Source organism: Protomyctophum parallelum (assembly GCF_964188405.1).
Source record: "Protomyctophum parallelum genome assembly, chromosome: 11".
In the NCBI taxonomy this organism is placed as follows: Eukaryota; Metazoa; Chordata; class Actinopteri; order Myctophiformes; family Myctophidae; genus Protomyctophum; species Protomyctophum parallelum.
Window position 1 is genome coordinate 9,642,365 of NC_139707.1, and position 21,687 is coordinate 9,664,051.

General features: G+C 42.9%; 1 protein-coding gene across 5 annotated transcripts in view; it reads left to right on the forward strand.

Moving 5' to 3' along the window:
* Window positions 1–17,867, forward strand: part of LOC310867261 (radixin) — a 53,940-nt gene extending 36,073 nt beyond the window's left edge. For 4 of the 5 annotated variants that reach the window (XM_083777168.1, XM_083777166.1, XM_083777167.1 and 1 more), the window contains exons 4-15: window positions 2,038–2,133; window positions 2,926–3,048; window positions 3,356–3,507; window positions 4,265–4,348; window positions 4,652–4,798; window positions 8,534–8,630; window positions 9,100–9,263; window positions 9,828–9,958; window positions 11,851–12,011; window positions 13,538–13,630; window positions 16,101–16,274; window positions 17,270–17,867. In XM_083777168.1, coding sequence (XP_083633294.1) covers window positions 2,038–2,133; window positions 2,926–3,048; window positions 3,356–3,507; window positions 4,265–4,348; window positions 4,652–4,798; window positions 8,534–8,630; window positions 9,100–9,263; window positions 9,828–9,958; window positions 11,851–12,011; window positions 13,538–13,630; window positions 16,101–16,274; window positions 17,270–17,434 — 1,587 coding nt within the window. In that variant the 3' untranslated portion in view covers window positions 17,435–17,867. The remainder of the gene's footprint in view (window positions 1–2,037; window positions 2,134–2,925; window positions 3,049–3,355; window positions 3,508–4,264; window positions 4,349–4,651; window positions 4,799–8,533; window positions 8,631–9,099; window positions 9,264–9,827; window positions 9,959–11,850; window positions 12,012–13,537; window positions 13,631–16,100; window positions 16,275–17,269) is intronic. The other variant, XM_083777170.1, reaches the window with a different exon arrangement.
* Window positions 17,868–21,687: the final 3,820 nt, after the last annotated feature.

Below are 21,687 nucleotides of genomic sequence, written 5' to 3' on the forward strand. Positions count from 1 at the left end.
ATGCTTAGCTTGGGTTTAGCAAATCACATGTCTGCATGTTAGAGGAGAACATACTGGGCAAAGACTTAGGGCGTTATGAAAGCATTTTAATCAAATTAATCCACACGACAAACATAAAACAATGGCTCTGCTACGGTGGACAGTATATGCCATGATCAGCTATTGGGCATACACACAACCACACAATGTGATGCAGTGTGACACGTGAGCTTGTAGATCAGCTATTTCGGGGCACACAACCAGTATGCTTTGAACTAAAAAAGTTGTGTGTGTGTGTGTGTGTGTGTGTGTGTGTGTGTGTGTGTGTGTGTGTGTGTGTGCGTGTGCGTGTGTGTGTGTGTGTGTGCGCGTGTGGCGCGTGCGGTATAAGTGCACACATGTTGACCCACTGTTATCGGTATTTGAGTGGGACCCTGTTTAGACGTTGTGAATAATGTGTGTGATTATGTGCTATTTGCCTGGCGTGTGTGCACTGTGCACGTGTGAGAGAGAGTTAATTATACGGTAGTGAACGTCTTGGTATCGACTGTGTGTAAATCACATTAGAAGTGGCTGAGTAAGTGTACACAGCACCTTAGGGGCGTTCTAGCTCTACTTCCACTTTCTCTTCTCTCCTCTCTCTTATTATCCCTCACTCTGTCTTTCTCTCGGTCGCTCTCTCTTTCTCTGTTCCTCTCATTTCATCTACAGCTCTCTTTCTCTGTGTCTCTCTCTCTTTCTCTGTTCCTCTCATTTCATCTACAGCTCTCTTTCTCTGTGTCTCTCTCTTTCTCATTCAGTATTTTCTCTGTGAAAAGCATTACGCCGAATTTATACTACTAATAATGTCTGCGTCGCTTGCCGAGAATCGGTTATTTTCGGCGAGCCTCGGCCATCTCGCAATGGACAGTAACTTCATCTCATACAGAAAAACAACTATGTTAAAAGATAGAACTTGAAAGATGAACGTGTGTGTGTGTGTGTGTGTGTGTGTGTGCGTGTGCATGCGCGTGAAACTGAAAATAGCAGACCTACAATCTCAACATTGTGAGTAAATGTGTGACAAAGTATAAATGTGTCTTAAATGCAGTGAACGAGGGATGATTAAAGAAAGGAGAAAAGAAGAGCAGGGAGGGAGTGACGTGTGAAAGTGGATGGGGTTGCACTTTCTTTATTGAGCAGCCATTCTCACAGAGGACAAGAGGAATTAGCAGCTCCTACACAACACAACTCAGTGTTCACATAACTTGTACAAGAATGTACAACAATTTAACCTTTTAGACCTTTTCATTCCATGTGTATTTTACTGTGTACGCTTGAGCAAATAACGACTTTCCTTGATTGTGCGTGCGTGCGTGCGTGCGTGCTACACGGTACATATTGGAATTTGAATGGCTACAGTTTAGCAAGACGAGCGCAATCGATCCGAGTTATTGAATCCACTTTAGATTGGGTAATAATTATGCGTACGGTGTGCAGTCAAGTAGAACAATGCTAATGTAATATTCATCATGTGCATTTCACTGTAAAAGAGCTGCTCGCATTATGACATTGTTATTATACTGTAGCTACATTTTATGTATCTGTCCTGATGGTGTCTGGCATGTTTTATTAGATGTTCAATTTCCAATGCGGCGGCGGTGGCCTCAGGAGTACAGTGGCCGGATGGGAACCGCAAGGTTGCCAGTTCGAACCCTCAGAGTTAGTGTCGAAGTGTCCTTGAGCAAGACACTGAACCCCTAATTGCTCCCGATGGGCAGGTTGGTGCCTTGCATGGTTTCCACTGTCATCGGTGCGTGTGAATGGGTGAATGTAATGCACAATCTATGTAAATCTTTGGATAAAGGCGCTATATAAATGCACCATTTACCAATCCTCGTTTATATTTGTTTGTTCACATGCCCTCTATACTTTCTACATGTTCTACCTTCTACCTCACAGACAGTGAAACAGTGAAAGTCTGTTTTGGGGTTTTATAGATATTAAACCACTGAAAATAGCTGGTGACTAAATAATGAGTACATCTGACAGCGACGATATGTGTGGTTTCCATTCCAGGTGGTGAAGACGGTGGGGCTCAGGGAGGTGTGGTTCTTTGGCCTTCAGTACACAGACAGTAAAGGCTACGTCACGTGGCTCAAACTCAACAAGAAGGTAGGACAACCGTAAACGGTAATTAATCAGGATGTGTTTGTGCACTTTAAGTACTGAAACCTTCTATACGTTTACAGAGTCCCTCAGGGCTCTATATACTATAAGAAATTATCTAAACAAAATCATTCTTATTCTATACACTTTTAAACACAAGAAAGTCCATGAATGAAAATAATAATTCAGAAAATAGCTGATCTACAAGCTAGTAGATCAGGGGAGGTTGTTTGTTCATGACCCAGGTAGGATGATTAAATTACGCCAGACTGCTGCTCTGTACTATTAGTAATTTCCGGACTATAAGCCGCGGCTTTTTACCCATGATTTGAACCCTGCGGCTTATACAACGGTGCGGCTAATCTATGGATTTTTACAGCTAACGCAGAGCCATCTCAGGCTTATAGTCCGGTGCGGCTTGTATATGGGATTTTCCCTAAATTTGGCTGGTGCGGCTTATATTCAGGTGCGGCTTATAGTCCGGAAATTACGGTACTGTATTTCCCTCTTGTTGAGCTTGTAGATGAGCTATTTTTGACAAATGTTTGCCCTAGAATACGGACACTATAGGATACTGGGTTAAACCCAGATTTATACAACACATCACGTACAGCGGGTGTCTGCAAGCTTGTAGATCTACAAGCCAGCAACTCGTCACGAGGCGTTGTTGGCTTGTAGATCCGTCTGTTTTTGGCGAGCCACCCGGTCGTACTGCGGAGGTGAATTTAGCTCAAAGCTAGTTATTCATGAGTTAGTTTGAAGTGTTATCTGAACCAGGCGCTGTGTTGGTTTCACTAGGTGACTCAGCAGGATGTGAAGAAAGAGAACCCACTGCAGTTTAAGTTCAGAGCCAAGTTCTTCCCCGAGGACGTCTCCGAGGAACTCATCCAGGAAATCACACAGAAACTCTTCTTCCTACAGGTGTGTGCATGCACGTGCACGCACGCACGCACACACACATGATGTGCAGGCACGCACTCATACACAAATCTGACACGGACACCAATTTTGTTCCCCGATTTAAACCCTTATATTTATTTATACAAATGATGACCACAGACAGTGTCGACAAGGGGGATCTACAAGCTCGCAACGCGTTTAACATGCTGAGCACGTTAACATGCTGATCCCCAATCAACTGGTTTCGTGTCACAATCAAGCAAGTGTGCCTCAATGGCAACCTTTCCCAATATTTGCATTATGGATTTGTGTGTGTGTGTGTGTGTAGGTGAAGGAGGCCATTCTAAACGATGAGAACTACTGTCCCCCAGAGACGGCGGTCCTACTGGCCTCCTACTCTGTCCAGGCCAAGTATGCTGACTACAACAAAGACATCCACAAACCTGGATACCTATCCTCAGACAGATTACTACCACAAAGGTACACACGCTCCTCGCACGCTTTCATTACTTTGTCGTTGTATTAGAGCCCCCACATAAAATATGTATATACTGTCTGTTCGTCTGTCCAAAATCAATATTCGTGTTATTCTTGTGATCACTAGAGGCACTGCATTCAGGGCTCTCCCTCTCAGTCCCCAGCCTCGGTAGCCTAGCCTTACTCATCTGCGAAGAGAAAAGCCTGGTCACAACTTAAACGGGAAAGCGGGAACCCCTTTTGGTGTTTTAAACATTATGTTATAATTTAGCTATTGAAAAATAGCAGACCTACAAGCTCATAGCGCGCCACCGAGTGGCGCGCTATGAGCTTGTAGGTCTGCTATTTTTGAAAAATCGTCAAAATGTGCCTCAAATCTTTCAGAAAATTGTCATGAGACGCTATCGGCAGGAGTGTCGGTCGGGAACATCCGTCAGATGTATTTCCCCCGGATACGATATTTTTTTCCGACCAATCACAACACAGAGAATGTATACTGATTTGTAAAGCATCAACGTCATTTACTCGAGACTTGTACTTCCGCCCCAAAATCCTGCAACTTCCGCCCCCAAAATAAATGATAGCGTCTACACTACGGCGTTGGTCTTGCCCAGCGTGCTCAGACCCTAGCCCACTCCTCCGACTCTGTCATTGTCATTCCATCAGTTCATATTTATTTACTGCCATATTGTGTGTGTGATACTTTAAATCTATCTGTCGTGTATATTTCTCCTGCGGTGCGTGTATTTGTTCCCTGCAGAGTTCTGGAGCAGCACAAACTGACTAAGGAACAGTGGGAGGAACGGATACAGACTTGGCATGAGGAACACAGAAGCATGCTCAGGTGTGTGTGTGTGTGTGTGTGTGTGTGTGTGTGCACGCGTGTCACAGCGTTGGTTGACACGCATCATGCATGCAATGTAAAGGACTGACACTTCGATACACACTGACTGCAACATTAATTTCTATGAATAATTTACACCCTGCCCTGCCGTGATACAGGTTAGTGCACCAACCTGTGTGTGTGTGGGTGATCACCTTGGTATGCACATGGGTATTTGTGCTTTCTTGTGGCGCGTGCGTGTGTGCGTGCGTGCGCGTGCCTGTGCAGCGTGCCGTAACGTTGGTGTGTTGTCTGTGTCTCCAGGGAGGACTCTATGATGGAGTATCTGAAGATCGCTCAGGACCTGGAGATGTACGGAGTCAACTACTTTGAGATCAAGAACAAGAAGGGCACAGAGCTGTGGCTGGGCGTGGACGCGCTGGGACTCAACATCTACGAACACGAAGACAAGTAAGGACCACCACACACACACACACACTGTCAATTGTGTGTGTGTGTTCGCTAAATCACTTGCTCCCAAACTTTTTCATGTCAAGGACCCCCCAATTAACACTAATTAGCCTGCAGACCTCCCATTTGAAAAGATATGCCAGAGACCCCCATAAGAGAAGGGCTCTAGCAGTGATTCTCAACCCGTTTAATTTAATGCATTAGTCTACAGACCCCCATTTAATGGCATCGCTCCAAATCCATAGAGTATATATGAATAGAGAAGACACCCGAGTTCTCCTCCCATCCACTTGCATTAAGTTGCTCAAAAGCGCATGAGGCGATTTCACTCCTCCTTCCTGGTAGGAACAGAGTGCATTCTGGGATGGATTTGCCTCAAACACAGGAACGAGCTGCCGTTGACTATCATTGTGCCGTTTGTGCGCGTTCACGTATGAAACATTCGTTCACGTGTCATGGCCTCAATCACATGAACGTGCGCAATGATAGTCAACGGAGCAGCGCTGGCTCGAGCTGCAATGACAAATTCGGCCACTATGTCCATTTCGCCTCAGGGTTTCCTCTGGGTGCCTTCTCTATTCATATATACTCTAAGATTAAATCCTATCTCTGGGACCCCAAACTTATATTGTAAAATCAATGTTAATTTAACTCTGAGAGTGTACAAATACATTTGGACCCCCTGGAACTCCCTCAAGGACCCCTGGGGGTCCCAGGACCCCACTTTGGGAACCACTGCATTAAATCACTTTACAAATGTAGCAATTTAGGCATAAGTTTAGACTTTGCATACGCCTGTAAGGTCGTTGAGGCAAGTGCTATGGCACGTGCTAACGTCTAAGATGGAGTCTGAAGAGGTGAGTTGTCAGACAAACGGCGATAGATTGACAGTGAGTCTGCAGTTCTGATCGCAATAGTTCCATAGTTTTGGAACTATAAGGGAGAAACGTCTGGGACGTGTGGAGCGTTGTCCCGGCTGTTTTAGTGAAGGTTCTGCCAGCCTCCCTGTGTTGGCTGATGAAAGGAAAGGAGTTATACCGGTCTGTAGTTCTTGATGTCTGAGTTTTTTTTGATTGATTGATTGAAATATGTATTAACAGTTTGCAGAATTACAGTACATTTCAAGCACAAACTCAATACAAAGACTGTTAACTGTGAGTGGACGACCCAATTGCTTTACACTTGTTTACAAGAGGGTCAACCATGTTCAATTCATCAAAACATTTAGAGACGTACAAATAGACACTTCTATATAGTTAAAGAACAGAACAGGAATTCATCATAAAGGGGTCAAGAGTTGTTTTTTTGAGGAGCTGCGTTACTCTGGCTGCCTTGAAGGCAGTCTGTTTTTACTTGAATGCAGTCCGTTTGGTAACATTTGTACAGTCTTCCTTTTAGTTTAAAAAGAGCCTGGGTCCATTTTATTTTTGACCGTGGATTGGGTCAAAATGTGTGTGAGAGAGACCTGGAGGACCATATAGCAGCTGTAGAGTAGCTGCATGATGATAGAATAGGGGTTTAATTGGATAAGGTTTCACAGCCTCCTCCATGGCCTTGCCGCAGCGTCGGTTTGACAATGCTGCCCTCTTTTGGTGGCGGGTCAGTACTGCAAATGAAAGAGAGAAAATACCATCTAAGCCTACATAAAGTGCTATATTTTAAATATAGCACTTTATGTAGGCTTAGATAGTATTTTGAACAGTTACATGTTACGTAGACAACACTAGAATTGCATTTTATGTAGTCATAGCACTTTATATTACACACATATAATATAGAATATAGTAAAGTATGTATAGTTTACATAGATACTCCACTGTTACGTTCTTAGCTTACGCATGTTTCATGATAACTACTTTTTATATATATATATATGTGATGTATGCCATGTTTTTGCTACTGCTTAATGTAAATCGCTCTGGATTAAGAGCGTCTGCTAAATGCCTAAATTGTAAATTGTAGACCACATGAGCATATTCATTTTTGATTAACGGTCATTTGACTTGGTCTTGACTCGGTTTCGGACTCTTCCCCCACCGAGTCCACTCGAGTCACTACAATGCAATGATATAATAAATGTATTATATCCATATTATTATGAGGAGCCCGTTCACATTAACATTATAAGAGAGCTGTCTGTCACTTACAGCTATCTTGTTAACCCATTCTGACCTGAGATCAGATTCATACGAGGTTTCCACTGGGACACACACTGGTCTGATGAACCCATTCTGACCTGAGATCAGATTCTAAAAATGTCAGTCGTTCTTCGATTTTTCAAAAAATAGCAGACCTACAAGCTCGTATCGCGCCACTCGGTGGTGCGATACGAGCTTGTAGATCTGCTAGATCTGCTAGATCAGAATGGGTTAAGTAACGGAGTGCAACTGACGTACCTGCCTGCTGTCGCAGTGTTTTCTGTACCTATCAAATGAGAAGAAAATCAAATAAACCTGGTCTCGGTCTCCACTCGGACTCGACCCCCTCCCACACTCAGTCTTAACTCAGACTCGCCCCCACTCCGACTTGGTCTTGACTTGGACTTGCTATTGGTCAACACTATTAACCTATTCTGGGCGGGAACCTGTTTCGGAGTTTTTAGAAAATTCAAATGCGGCACAAATCTTTGAATATATATTCTTTCAGAAGACTTATTTCGACGTCAGGCCTAAATGGGTTAAACAATTGACGTATTCTATGTTAGGTTTATCCTTTAAATTCAATTCTTGATTCCTATTCTTATCTTTTCTAATTAGCAGCCTATAATAAGAGTATAAAAAGCAGTGGTGTTTTTCATTGTCTGGTGGTGGTTCATCTCACCAGCCATGGAAAACAGCTTGGTAAATCTGGAACCAGAACAGGTTGCTCACCCCTGCGCTGGTTCGCTGGTTTCCAAAATCTCATGCTGGTGTAACGCTAAGCTTTGGTTCAAAGCTAGTCTTCGGTGACTTGTTGAGCTTGTAGGTCTGCTATTTTTTTTTAATCGAAGAACGACTGACATAGAAACATAGCTTTTTCAGAAAACTGTCAGGATGTAGATGACATTTTTAGAATCTGATCTCAGGTCAAAATGGGTTTTAAACACCTTGCAACTTCTCCATTGTGTCCTCGTTGAAATCCAGATACTATTGTCTTGGACTCTTCGTGGGAGGCAGGCAGTGAAACGGCATCAATCAGCCTCACCACGCCTGCCGTTGATGGTTGAGCACAGCCTAACGTTACCTTTATGATCGACCTTAGGCCCTCCATTCCTTTCCACAGGATTCCACCTCACCTCAAGGGGCAGCGGTGGCCGAACGGTTTGCGGAGCGGTCTTGATACCGGAAGGTCGCCAGTTCGCATCCGTATCGGACCGGCACGTTAAAATTACCACCGCTGAAGTGCCCTTGAGCAAGGCATTGAACCCCTACCATGAAATGTTCTATGAGCAGGGCCTGGCTGTAAACAAAGTCCTTGGCTTAGTCCACTTCCCTGGGTAAACAAATAACTTTACTTTACTTTGCTCCTGACTCCATGGGCCGGCGCCGCTGGGGCCAGAGTAAACTTCTAGCAGGTCATTTCTAGTCACAGACATGACGATCTCCCCACCTTGCTTTGTCTCGAAACAAATGGCACTGCTCCTAAACACAATTTAGTATAGCAGTGGGGACGAAATTGTTATTGACATAAAGTAATCCTTAAAATATAACGTATGTTGAAATAGTTGCAGAACATCTCTTGTCATTTTCTCCTTAGGTTGACACCAAAGATCGGCTTCCCCTGGAGCGAGATCAGGAACATCTCCTTCAATGACAAAAGGTTTGTCATCAAACCCATCGACAAGAAAGGCCCAGTAAGTAAATATAGCAAACAATACAGTGATCTTCCGTTTGTAGTGTGAAATTTTCTGTAAATGGCATAATTGGAATTTTGTATTGTTTAAGATCACCGTTTAAACAATATCAAACTAAATCTTGACCCATTAGTGGCTCTCAAACTTTTCATCCCGAGACCGAAAAGAGAGATGTGTTTGTTAGTTTGTTTTTTAAAATGTATAAATTCTTTATAAATAATAATGGGATTTTTACTCGAGTTGTGACCCATACAAATTGGTCTGTGACCCACAAATATGTCCTTCCGACACACTGGGAACCAGTGCAAAAACACAGTCCCAAACCAAAATCAACAGCAAAATGTTTGAGTGTCAGAGGTTTTTAATTCCACCGTGTTTTCAGGGTTTTCTCTGGTTGACATAGTGTTGTTGCCACACGTCATCATGTCGATCTCCATCTCCGTCGTCTCTCTCTCTCTGTGTCCACCAGGACTTTGTGTTCTACGCCCCACGGCTGCGGATCAACAAGCGCATCCTGGCGCTGTGCATGGGCAACCACGAGCTGTACATGAGGAGGAGGAAGCCGGACACCATCGAGGTGCAGCAGATGAAAGCTCAGGCCAGAGAGGAGAAGCACCACAAACAGATGGAGAGGTATAGCACCACCAAAACAGCTAGCCATATCTAAATGGAGCCTTGCAGGTCCATTTGGACCTTATGTTCTCCAGTTGCGGTATATACTGTACAGGCGTCATGTTCAGTTCACATGCACACGAGAATGCAACACAAGCGAACATGCTCAAACACAGAGACACAGAAACACAGTCAAGTAATTGTAAATGCAGTTGCTAGTGTCTGAAGCATTTTCTGACCAACTGGGGTCAGAAATGCTACAGGTTCTTCAGCTTTGACTCAATAATCACAAGAGGGAATGATTGTTATTAAATGATATGATGTGAGACAGCCTAACTGAGATAGGATTAAAAAAATACAATGACATGACAAGAAATGCTGTTGTTACTTCTGAATGTCTTGCACATTTCATGGAACAGAAGGCTCTCTTACAATAAGAAAATGAATAAAGTACAAATCATTAAAAAAAATATATGGAGATTAAAAAAAAGAAAACAAATCTTACAAAGTAATTAAAATAAAAGCTAAAATACCATAAGTATAGCAGTCGGTGTTTCAGCTGTGTCATTTGTTTTGTTCTGACAGAGCACAGCTAGAAAACGAAAAGAAGAAACGAGAGATCGCAGAGAAAGAGAAGGAGCGGATAGAGAGAGAGAAGGAAGAGCTGATGGAGAGACTGAGGCAGATTGAAGAGCAGACGCGGAAGGCTCAGAAAGGTACAGTATGTTTGTTCATTTGACTCGCACACTCTCACACTTACACAACACTGTCTGTGTACGGGAACTCAGTCCAGCTTAACCCATTTTGGACTGAGGTCGATAAAAAAAGGCTTCTAAATAAATAAATAAAACCTTTTTCATTTCCAGCAAAGCGGACTCTTCTTTACTCCACAACAACTGGAATACGATACGATACAACTTTATTGTCAGCTTTCACTGAAATTTGCTTTGCATCCATGACGTCAACGTTCAAGATACAGACAGGACATACACAATACATTACAAAAGATACATTACAGGACATACACAATACATTACAAAAGATACATTACAGGACACTCACAAGCAGAAAGGAACAAGAACAATAGAACATATCCTCTTGGATTACAAAGAACAGACTGGTGTACAAAAGAGTTCTTTAGCCTGTTTTTCTTATATTTTGGGACTCTAAACCGCCTCATGGAGGGCAACAGTTGATATTCATCATTTGACCCATTCTAACCTGAGATCAGATTCAAAAAATGTCAGTCGTTCTTCGATTTTTCAAAAATAGCAGACCTACAAGCTCGTATCGCGCCACTCGGTGGCGCGATATGAGCTTGTAGATCTGCTATTTTTCAATAGATAAAGCATAACATGATGCTAACACCAAAATGGGTGCCCGGTCAGAATGGGTTAAAACATGTAAGGGGTCAGAGGAGATGCTCTTCGCCAGTCTAAGCATGCTATTGATGGGAGGGATGACCCTGTGAATATGAACTTCAATGGGATGGTTCCTCAACGAAAGGTTGCACGAGAAGTCTTGTGTGTATGTTCCGCCAAGAGGATCTGGAGATCTTTGTTCAATGTCCATTTTGGCCCGGCACCATGTACTGTATTTTCTGGTTGATCGGGTTGATCAAACATGAGCCAAGGTATTTTAAATCTTTGTTTCGGGCTGGGCAATATGGACAATATCAAATATTACAATATCTTTGATCAAACACCTCAATATCAAATATTGTGACGATACTGTTATATTGTGTTGATAATATCATAATTTTATTTTGTAACACTGCAGCCCAATCATCCCAATCTTCTGCCTCTTATACTCATCTCCCAGCAACAGAATTAGAACACACTTGCTCAAAATGTGGAAGCCAATGACTAACTAACTAAAAATATATTTTAAAAAAATTATAAATCTACACCTACATCCCTGTTGACTCATTTATAATCAGGGGCTATATGTGAACGTACTATTGAATATGCCAAATTAGTATGCAATATTTATTTTTTTGTATTTCCAAATGCTTAGTAGCTAGGTGAAATGCATACTCACTTTGAGAAATATTGCAGTATGTAGTACTGGACTCTATGCTGGTATAAATGTCCCACAATGCAGTGCGGTAGCTGCGACAGCAACATCATACATGGCGTGCAGCGACCACATGTCTGACGCAACATCACTCTTCCATTCAACACTATATAGAATGTAGATATTTGATAAAGTGGGAACAGCTGTGCAGTACCTAACTTTGTCACAAGATGGGGCACTTTCCTAACATAAATATACTATTGTGTATGCAGCCTTGGCATGTTTGAGGTATTTGCATAGAAGTAAGTCTTGAACGAAGTAGGAGACACAATTGTGTAATTTTCTTGTGTACACTGCCCCAAGGTATTAACCCATTTTGACCTGAGATCAGATTAAAAAAATGTCTTCCTTCCATCCTGACAGTTTTCTGAAAAAGCTATGTTTCTATGTCAATCTACAAGCTATGAGCTTGTAGATCTGCTATTTTTCAAAAGCTAAAGCATAACATAATGCTAACACCAAAATGGGTTAAACATAGAACAACATTTGTCTTGGTAGTCACTATTATAAACGTGTGCGTGCACTTCCACAGAGCTGGAGGAGCAGACTCGCCGGGCGCTGGAGCTGGACGCGGAGAGGAAACGGGCCAAGGAGGACGCAGAGAGGCTGGACAAGGAGAGGCAGGCGGCCGAGGAGGCCAAGGCAGCGCTGGCCCAGCAGGCTGCCGACCAGAAGAAGACCCAGGAGCAACTGGTACTCCTGCTCCTCCTGCTCCCATTACTGCTTCTCAAATATGTCCCCCGTCTGAAAAGATTACCATCTGAAAATGATTCTCGATTTGTAAAGATTCCCCCAGAGCCACATGAAGAATTGCCACATGAAGAAGGTATTGCTTGCTGACGAGAACTGACCGCCATTGGCCTTGGGCCAGGCACTTAGGCTGGTAATCCAGCCTGACAGTGTGTCGCGGGTTCAAGTCCCGAGCCTGACGACCTTTGCTGCGTGTCTTCCCCCGTTTCTCTCCCCCTTTCATGTCAAGCTACTGTAACCAACAATAAAGGCAAAAAAGTAAAAAAGAAAAAAAATAACTGACCGCCAAGACATTATTCTTATCAGCAAGCAACACTGTTGTGTGATGGAGTACATTGCATTTGTGAACAAGTTTTTTTTATCTACACTTCTTTTGCCTGGGAATTTTATAGAATAAATGCCAAGCAGATGGGCAGATTCTACTCTGCACGGTTTTAGCACGGTTCTAACCGTTCTATTCCCATCTATCCTCGTGGAGGATTTAATACATTTTATTTTTAACTTAACCTTTTTTTGTTGAACCAGACACGTGAGTGATGCTTGAAAAAGTAAACAAAAACAGTGCAACAGATGAAATGATGAAACATTGTTGTTGTTAGGAGTGGAACAGGGGTGCAAAGAGTGTTCTTGTCTATTTGTTCAATGGGGAGTGTGAGGGGTGAGGGGTGACTCCGGCTAGTCACCCACCAGAGATTTTATTTTATTTCGTTTATTTTTAGTTTATTTTAGAAAAATGTATTTTTGGAGGGCTGCACAGCGCCGCCCCTAAGGACCTGGCGCCCTAGGCGGGGAACTGCCCCACCTCCACCAATAACTGGGCCTGCCCCTGAGACACTGCCGCCCAGTAAACAGAAATGAGCATTAGCGAGGACCAATTATATGCAGATAAGATTGAAAATGGGTGACCCATTTAAAATAATAATACGGTATATACACACATACAGTATGCTTCAGACTGAGTGTCAGCTTCCCCGTTCATCTCTATTCCTTGAGAGCAAAGGGGTGGAGCTGCCCGCTTCGTCGCGTTGAAGATGAAGATGAAGATATTAAAAGGATAGAGAGCTATAGCCAAGCCACCAACATTCGGTGCCCAAAATGCGGAAGTGCAAACGCGCTCAACGTTAAAGCCCAGCTGCACGGGGTTTCCTCGGCATAACTCCACGGGTCCGCCTGCACTTCGCTTGTAGCTTTACGTTAGCCGAGCACTCCAACGTAAGTGAAACAACTGCCCACCATCCGCAGGGCAACATGTGAAATTGATCATGCTTTTTTTTTTAAACAATTGACCATTATGCAAATATAATTGCGTTTAGGCGTTTATGTAATAATTGTGACAGGCCTACTGATGTTTGCCAACCTCCTCATGCCCGGTCCAATAGCTAATTCTGCCAACGGGGATTTTCATGCGCGTGTGTGTGTGTGTGTGTGTGTGTGTGTGTGTGCGTGTGCACGCTTTCTGCTCTGTGCAGGCTGCTGAGCTAGCGGAGTTTTCTGCCAAAATCGCTCTGCTTGAGGACGCCAAGAGGAAAAAGGATGAGGAAGCTACAGAATGGCAGCACAAAGTAACGGTTACCCCACTTGCGCGCGTGTGTGTGTGTGTGTGTGTGTGTGTGTGTGTGTGTGTGTGTGTGTGTGTGTGTGTGTGTGTGTGTGTGTGTGTGTGTGTGTGTGTGTGTGTGTGTGTGTGTGTGTGTGTGTGTGTGTGTGTGTGTGCGCGTGTGCGTGTGTGTGTGTGTGTGTGTGTGTGTGCGAGCAACTGTGTGCTTGGCTGTGTGTGTTTAACCTGTGCAGCTCGAAGACAAAGTGCATATTAACTGTCATAGTGTGTCCATGCATGCCTGCATCTCTGTCGATATAGGCCTACGCTCAACATGCCTCTGCTTTCTGCACCTGTCCTGATGTTTCTCTGCTTTCTGCACCTGTCCTGATGTTTCTCTGCTTTCTGCACCTGTCCTGATGTTTCTCTGCTTTCTGCACCTGTCCTGATGTTTCTCTGCACCTGTCCTGATGTTTCTCTGCTTTTTGCACCTGTCCTGATGTTTCTCTGCTTTCTGCACCTGTCCTGATGTTTCTCTGCTTTCTGCACCTGTCCTGATGTTTCTCTGCTTTCTGCACCTGTCCTGATGTTTCTCTGCACCTGTCCTGATGTTTCTCTGCTTTCTGCACCTGTCCTGATGTTTCTCTGCACCTGTCCTGATGTTTCTCTGCTTTCTGAACCTGTCCTGATGTTTCTCTGCTTTCTGAACCTGTCCTGATGTTTCTCTGCTTTCTGAACCTGTCCTGATGTTTCTCTGCTTTCTGCACCTGTCCTGATGTTTCTCTGCTTTTTGCACCTGTCCTGATGTTTCTCTGCTTTCTGTACCTGTCCTGATGTTTCTCTGCTTTTTGCACCTGTCCTGATGTTTCTCTGCTTTCTGCACCTGTCCTGATGTTTCTCTGGTTTCTGCACCTGTCCTGATGTTTCTCTGCTTTCTGCACCTGTCCTGATGTTTCTCTGCTTTCTGCACCTGTCCTGATGTTTCTCTGCACCTGTCCTGATGTTTCTCTGCTTTCTGCACCTGTCCTGATGTTTCTCTGCTTTCTGCACCTGTCCTGATGTTTCTCTGCTTTCTGAACCTGTCCTGATGTTTCTCTGCTTTCTGAACCTGTCCTGATGTTTCTCTGCTTTTTGCACCTGTCCTGATGTTTCTCTGCTTTTTGCACCTGTCCTGATGTTTCTCTGCTTTCTGCACCTGTCCTGATGTTTCTCTGCTTTCTGCACCTGTCCTGGTGTTTCTCTGCTTTTTGCACCTGTCCTGATGTTTCTCTGCTTTCTGCACCTGTCCTGATGTTTCTCTGCTTTCTGCACCTGTCCTGATGTTTCTCTGCTTTCTGCACCTGTCCTGATGTTTCTCTGCTTTCTGAACCTGTCCTGGTGTTTCTCTGCTTTTTGCACCTGTCCTGATGTTTCTCTGCACCTGTCCTGATGTTTCTCTGCTTTTTGCACCTGTCCTGATGTTTCTCTGCTTTCTGCACCTGTCCTGATGTTTCTCTGCTTTCTGCACCTGTCCTGATGTTTCTCTGCTTTCTGCACCTGTCCTGATGTTTCTCTGCACCTGTCCTGATGTTTCTCTGCTTTCTGCACCTGTCCTGATGTTTCTCTGCACCTGTCCTGATGTTTCTCTGCTTTCTGAACCTGTCCTGATGTTTCTCTGCTTTCTGAACCTGTCCTGATGTTTCTCTGCTTTCTGAACCTGTCCTGATGTTTCTCTGCTTTCTGCACCTGTCCTGATGTTTCTCTGCTTTTTGCACCTGTCCTGATGTTTCTCTGCTTTCTGTACCTGTCCTGATGTTTCTCTGCTTTTTGCACCTGTCCTGATGTTTCTCTGCTTTCTGCACCTGTCCTGATGTTTCTCTGGTTTCTGCACCTGTCCTGATGTTTCTCTGCTTTCTGCACCTGTCCTGATGTTTCTCTGCTTTCTGCACCTGTCCTGATGTTTCTCTGCACCTGTCCTGATGTTTCTCTGCTTTCTGCACCTGTCCTGATGTTTCTCTGCTTTCTGCACCTGTCCTGATGTTTCTCTGCTTTCTGAACCTGTCCTGATGTTTCTCTGCTTTCTGAACCTGTCCTGATGTTTCTCTGCTTTTTGCACCTGTCCTGATGTTTCTCTGCTTTTTGCACCTGTCCTGATGTTTCTCTGCTTTCTGCACCTGTCCTGATGTTTCTCTGCTTTCTGCACCTGTCCTGGTGTTTCTCTGCTTTTTGCACCTGTCCTGATGTTTCTCTGCTTTCTGCACCTGTCCTGATGTTTCTCTGCTTTCTGCACCTGTCCTGATGTTTCTCTGCTTTCTGCACCTGTCCTGATGTTTCTCTGCTTTCTGAACCTGTCCTGGTGTTTCTCTGCTTTTTGCACCTGTCCTGATGTTTCTCTGCTTTTTGCACCTGTCCTGATGTTTCTCTGCTTTCTGCACCTGTCCTGATGTTTCTCTGCTTTCTGAACCTGTCCTGGTGTTTCTCTGCGTACACCTCACGTTTGTCTCCGTGTCCGCCAGGCTCTGGCGGCCCAGGAGGACCTGGAGAAGACCAAAGAGGAGCTGAAGACGGCCATGACGTCGGCCATAGCCGCGGACGAGCATGACGAGAACGGCGAAGCCGAGCTGCAAAGTGACGAGGAGCAAAGAGTCACCGAGGCGCAGAAGAACGAGCGCGTCAAGAAGCAGCTTGCGGTGCGTGTGATTTATTTTTATGATCAGCACTTTATTTGGGTTTTTTACAAATAAACAGAGAAAAAAAACACAAGCAACAATACCAACAGAATGCAACAGAATGCAAAACATAATATAAACCAAGGATAGACAAGATAGACAAGATAAACAAAACAATAAAAAATAAAACATAAGAAAATAAGAATTAAAAAATAGTTTACAAACACGCAGCATCTTCAACTGTATCTTATGTATACTAAGACAACGAACAATCAAAACGGCATTGCCTGACCCTGGATTACATCAAGGGCCCGCAACATGACAGAGGAACACGTTCCACTTCAAATCATATTTATCTAACTGATTATTCATCTTAAAAGTTAACTTCTCCAAAGCAGCCACAGTACCAAGCTGAGTGAACCATACATGTGCTGGAGGCAAATAATCCTCAGACTTCCATTCTTTAACGATGATCTTCCTGCCCACCATTATTGCTGTATGAATCCAGTCAGCTAGAGATGTGGGGAGATGGAGGCGATGGATCACCCAGAATAAACAGAGCAGGTGTATAAGGAATATCTTGGTCTGTGATTTGCATTATCTCATGAGTAGCACACCATAGAGTGTGGGCACTCCCACAACACATGAATAAGTGTACCGGGGTCCTCGCCACAACCTCCAGCAAACCTACTCTCTCTTAGCCCTGAACGCGGTGCGTGTGATTTTTATAAACAGTGTTGTGTCTGGTTACACTGAGGCGTGGACAGGGCTTCTTGAATAGAGGGTATGCACATGCATAAAGTGAGTGGCAAAATGAATTTAACATTGTTTATCGTCGTTTCATTGGCTTTAACTTCTGGGTATGATGATGTTGTCGTGTGCATACCCTCTATAGGAATAGTACTCTGGTATAGACTGTTTCAAAATGTTTATGGGATTCTCTCCCTCCCCCCTCCCTCTCTCTCTCTCTCTCTCTCTCTCTCTCTCTCTCCCCCAACCCCACTCCACCCCCCCAGGAGTTGAGCTCAGAGCTGGCCGAGGCCAGGGATGACAGTAAGAAGACACAGAATGACATGCTGCATGCTGAGAATGTGCGGGCCGGTAGGGACAAGTACAAGACGCTACGCCAGATCCGACAGGGCAACACCAAGCAGCGCATTGACGAGTTCGAGTCCATGTGAGGAGAGAGACTGGTGGGAGGGAATGTACGAGGGAGAGAGACAGAGAAAAGAGACAGATAGTCTCATTGCCATGACAACGCCTCAGCAACCTGCCCGCACCTTTCTGACTCCCTCTTGTTACCCGTCCCACCTCACCCTGTTTAATCCTTTGTCCCTTGAGATGAATTAAGGCCATTGGGCGGGGGTTGTGTATGGCTTCGCCCCTGCCCTTAACGCCTTGCCAAAGCTCTGCCCATGATTAGCGGTTAGCCAATCGGACCGCTCCCTGCTTTTAGAGCTCTGCCCCCAAGCACACGTCTTGTAACTATTCCATTTGGAAAATAGCAAGCAGCATATCCTGTTTGAATGAACTTCTCCATTGAGCGAAAAGGACAATTTTAAGGCTTGCATGTATGATTGAAATAAAAAGAGGAAAAACTGCTAGAAACAAAAACATGACTGATGAGAGAAATTGGTTGATATCTTGCTTTTATTCAAAGGAGGAAAAAAAAAAAGAGAAAATGGCCATTTGTAGCTTTTTGATGTCTTGAAGCTTTAATATGTGTACCTTACTTTTTTTTGTCATCAGTCGGACAAATTTAAATGATTTTCTTTTCAAATCTGCCTTATTTGTCTCATTTCTTTCCCACCTTGTCACCCTTTGTCACTTTGTATTGGAAGAGTACCTTGTTGGCAGTCAGTCTCACCTGTCTTTGACTTTATCCACTAAACCTTTCTTAAATGGCTTTTTGTTTGCAGAGACTCATCTCTAGTAGTTTTAACCCTTTAAGAAAGTTCAAATTTGAAATGATGCACGCACACGTTGTCCTGGCATTCTTCATTCATTGATGCATGTGTTGAAATATATATTTTGGCTCAAATAATAAAATTAATTTTATATTTCCTACTATGCAGCTATTCTGAGGGTATTGACTGCGACATTGCTTTGATGAAGGACCAGAACAGAGATACACAATCAGTTTTAAAAATGCCATTTTGTCTTTGTAGTCAATATTGACAGAATGGGCATGAAACTCCTCCAGAACATGACGACACATTGTGTTTGTGACGGATGCAGTGAGAACACGTAGAGGAAAGCTACAGCAAAGCTCTTTCTAAAACAGTAAACTACGAGAGGAAAGCTACCGCAAAGCTCTTTCTAAAACAGTAAACTACGAGAGGAAAGCTACCGCAAAGCTCTTTCTAAAACGGTAAACTACGAGAGGAAAGCTACCGCAAAGCTCTTTCTAAAACAGTAAACTACGAGAGGATAGCTACCGCAAAGCTCTTTCTAAAACAGTAAACTACAAGAGGAAAGCTACCGCAGAGCTCTTTCTAAAACAGTAAACTACGTCGTGACGTTGTTCGTCGTTTGTGCCGATGCCGCGGCTCAACTGCCATTCCCGTTGAACTCTCTCGCACAGCGGTGTCGCGACTAGACACCGCTGTTCGAAGAAGTGTAGAGCAGGCGTCTCAACAGTTGAGGCAATGGCATTGACATAAGAGCGTATTTATTTATTTATTGATTTATTTATTGATGTATTTATGTGTTCAACACGTGGTAGTGTTCATTAGTCTCCTGGAAATGATGAAGCACACAAAGACATTTTTAAAAACAAAAAAAAACAATACTCAAGTTGGCTTTGTTGTTGTCTTAATAAGTCCAAGCATTACATAACCTACATTCACAGGTTTCTTTTATTTTCTTGTCTTTTCTTTTCTGTTTTCTTTTTTTGTTTCCTTTTATTTTTCATACATTTCAATGAATTTACATAAAATAGCAGTTCTTCATTAAAAGCTAGTAAAAGGTTGTGTTTTTATACATTTCCAAATGAAAAATCCCTAAAATTCATAAATAAAAAATCTCAGAGACATTTATTGGTTTATCCTCCCATTTGTTTTGCATGTGGTAGCCTATACTAATTAGTGGTGAACCACAGCAAGAAAAAAATAATAATACAAAGATTCTTCACAGTGATACATCAAGTATATAGGCCTAACTTGTTTTGATACTGTACAAAAAAAGCAGATGCACAACATGCTTTGTGTATTTTGATGCCGTGTAAGGTAAGAAAATGCACACACACACACCTGTGTAACAGAGAAGGTCATCTGTTACTTCTGTTTGTACTCCAATGTTAGTTGCTGCGAGAGTGAGGTCTAGCCAACACCAACTCGGGATTCCTGGATCGCTGCTCTGCAGTGTTGTCAGCCAAGCTGTCGCACCGCTGCCTATGGACTGGGGGAGATATTAGACTTTTTGAGTCTCTGAGCCACTCATGTTTGGCGAGAAGCCTGATTTGAGTGTTTGTTGGTGACCTGGGGGCACGAGGTGTGCCAGCCTAGTACTTGGTAAGAATACTTTGATAATTAATTTTGATGATATGGGGATATATTTTAATTAGTGTCATTTAATATTCCATTTACAGAGTTCGGCAGGTGTTTTGTGAGGGGCAGCTGGGGACGCTGCCAGAGTCAGTAAAGGGTAGGGATTTCTTTGTTATGACAGTAGGGGGCAATGTTGGTCAACTGCTATCCTAATTTATCCTCTATATTTCCAGAGCCTCCAGGTCCTCCACAGTGGGTATTCAGTAGGAGCCTTGAGAATATTGACTGGGTAAGTTTTGGTATTTTTGCTATATTTTGTACAATGTAATGTTTCTGAATTTTGTATAGGGCCAGTGCATAGGGAGGAGTTTCACTCAGAAGGGGTTATTCTGGTTGCCATTTTCCTACCATTAGGCTTGTAGGCTATAGGGCTGCGAGGCTACATTTTCCAGCCTCACTGTGGAGACATATACCATTGTAGATAAACACTGTATGGTTTGGGTGTCAGATGACAAAATAGCATAACCATCAGCAACATTCCCAAACACATGTACGTATATGCTGTGCTCTCTACCTGTCCTCAAACGAGCATGACAGTGTAATCAATATAATAATGGTCAGATCGCACACAGACAGATTATTTATTTACTGCAGAGAACACATGAGTCATGACTGATCACTCGTTTTTCCCCTCTCCCTGGTTCCGGCATCAAAATGTACTTAAAGTACTAAAAGTACTCATATTGCAGAATGTCCCATTTCACAAATTCAAAATGTGTACAAAATGTATTGAAAATAGCAGATCTACAATCGGCTATTTTCGAATGTCCGAAATGTATAGGGTTGAAGTGGTAAAATCGCCAAAGTAACTAGTAACTAAAGAGTTAGAAGTAAAAGTACTGGAAATTGGAAATACTCAAGTAAAGTACAAATACCTCACAATTGTACAATATTTAAGTAAAAGTACTTAGTTACTTTCCACCACTGCACCGTTGTATTTGAGACTAAAAAGGGGAAAAAAACACGGCACTCCATCTTTAAAACAAGCTTGAGTAGCACTTTATTGCTCAGTTATACATAACAATAACATTGAGAGTTCAAGATATTTCACATTTGGCCACAGTTCATTTCCCTGAATGTGTTTGTGTGGCACGCAGGCCAGAGCATTCAAAGATGTTCAAAATAAAAATTAAGCTTTCTTTTTTGGGTTTCGTTGCCTAAAGCTCATCAGCATCCTCTGAAGCATTTCCCTCCAAAAGAGATTTCAAATCATTTAAATATTTGTTCTATTACAATAAGAGAAATTATATTTATATTTATTATATTCAATTATGTAAGATTACTGTTACCTGGCATGCAAACCGAAAACAAGCGGCTACTTTCTCGAATTATACCATTGTTAGGACGTGGCAATATGTTGAAACTATGTGGGTTTGAAATAAGTGATAATGAGGAAAATAAAATGCATTACAGCTGGATATGATTGGAAATATTTTGGTAAAAATGTAAACACTTAAAAAGCTGTAATAAAACAAATGTATCAACAGTTCTTTAAAAAGTATTCTGATGGCATTCTTGGTGGTAACATAATGATAATTTGTGTGTAATGTTAATAAACGCCATCTGCTTTTCCTATAAAGAGAATCAGACCAGACCAGTCTCTTCAATAAAGTCACCATTAAATTAAACCAATCTTAATGACCATCTTGAGAATACAATCACATTACTGTAAACTTGATATTTTATTTATTTTTGGTTGCCTTTTGCTACATTAAAATACAGATGACAAAATGTGGAGGTATCAAAAGTGTATCAATGGTTTTTTTTTTTTTTTTTTAATACTCGTCTTGGAATGTAAGAGTGACAAAACAAGTGGAATGGTGTCGTCTCATTTTGGTTCTACGTCACTACGTGACCACACAGACCTGAGCACAGTGAGGCCGTCG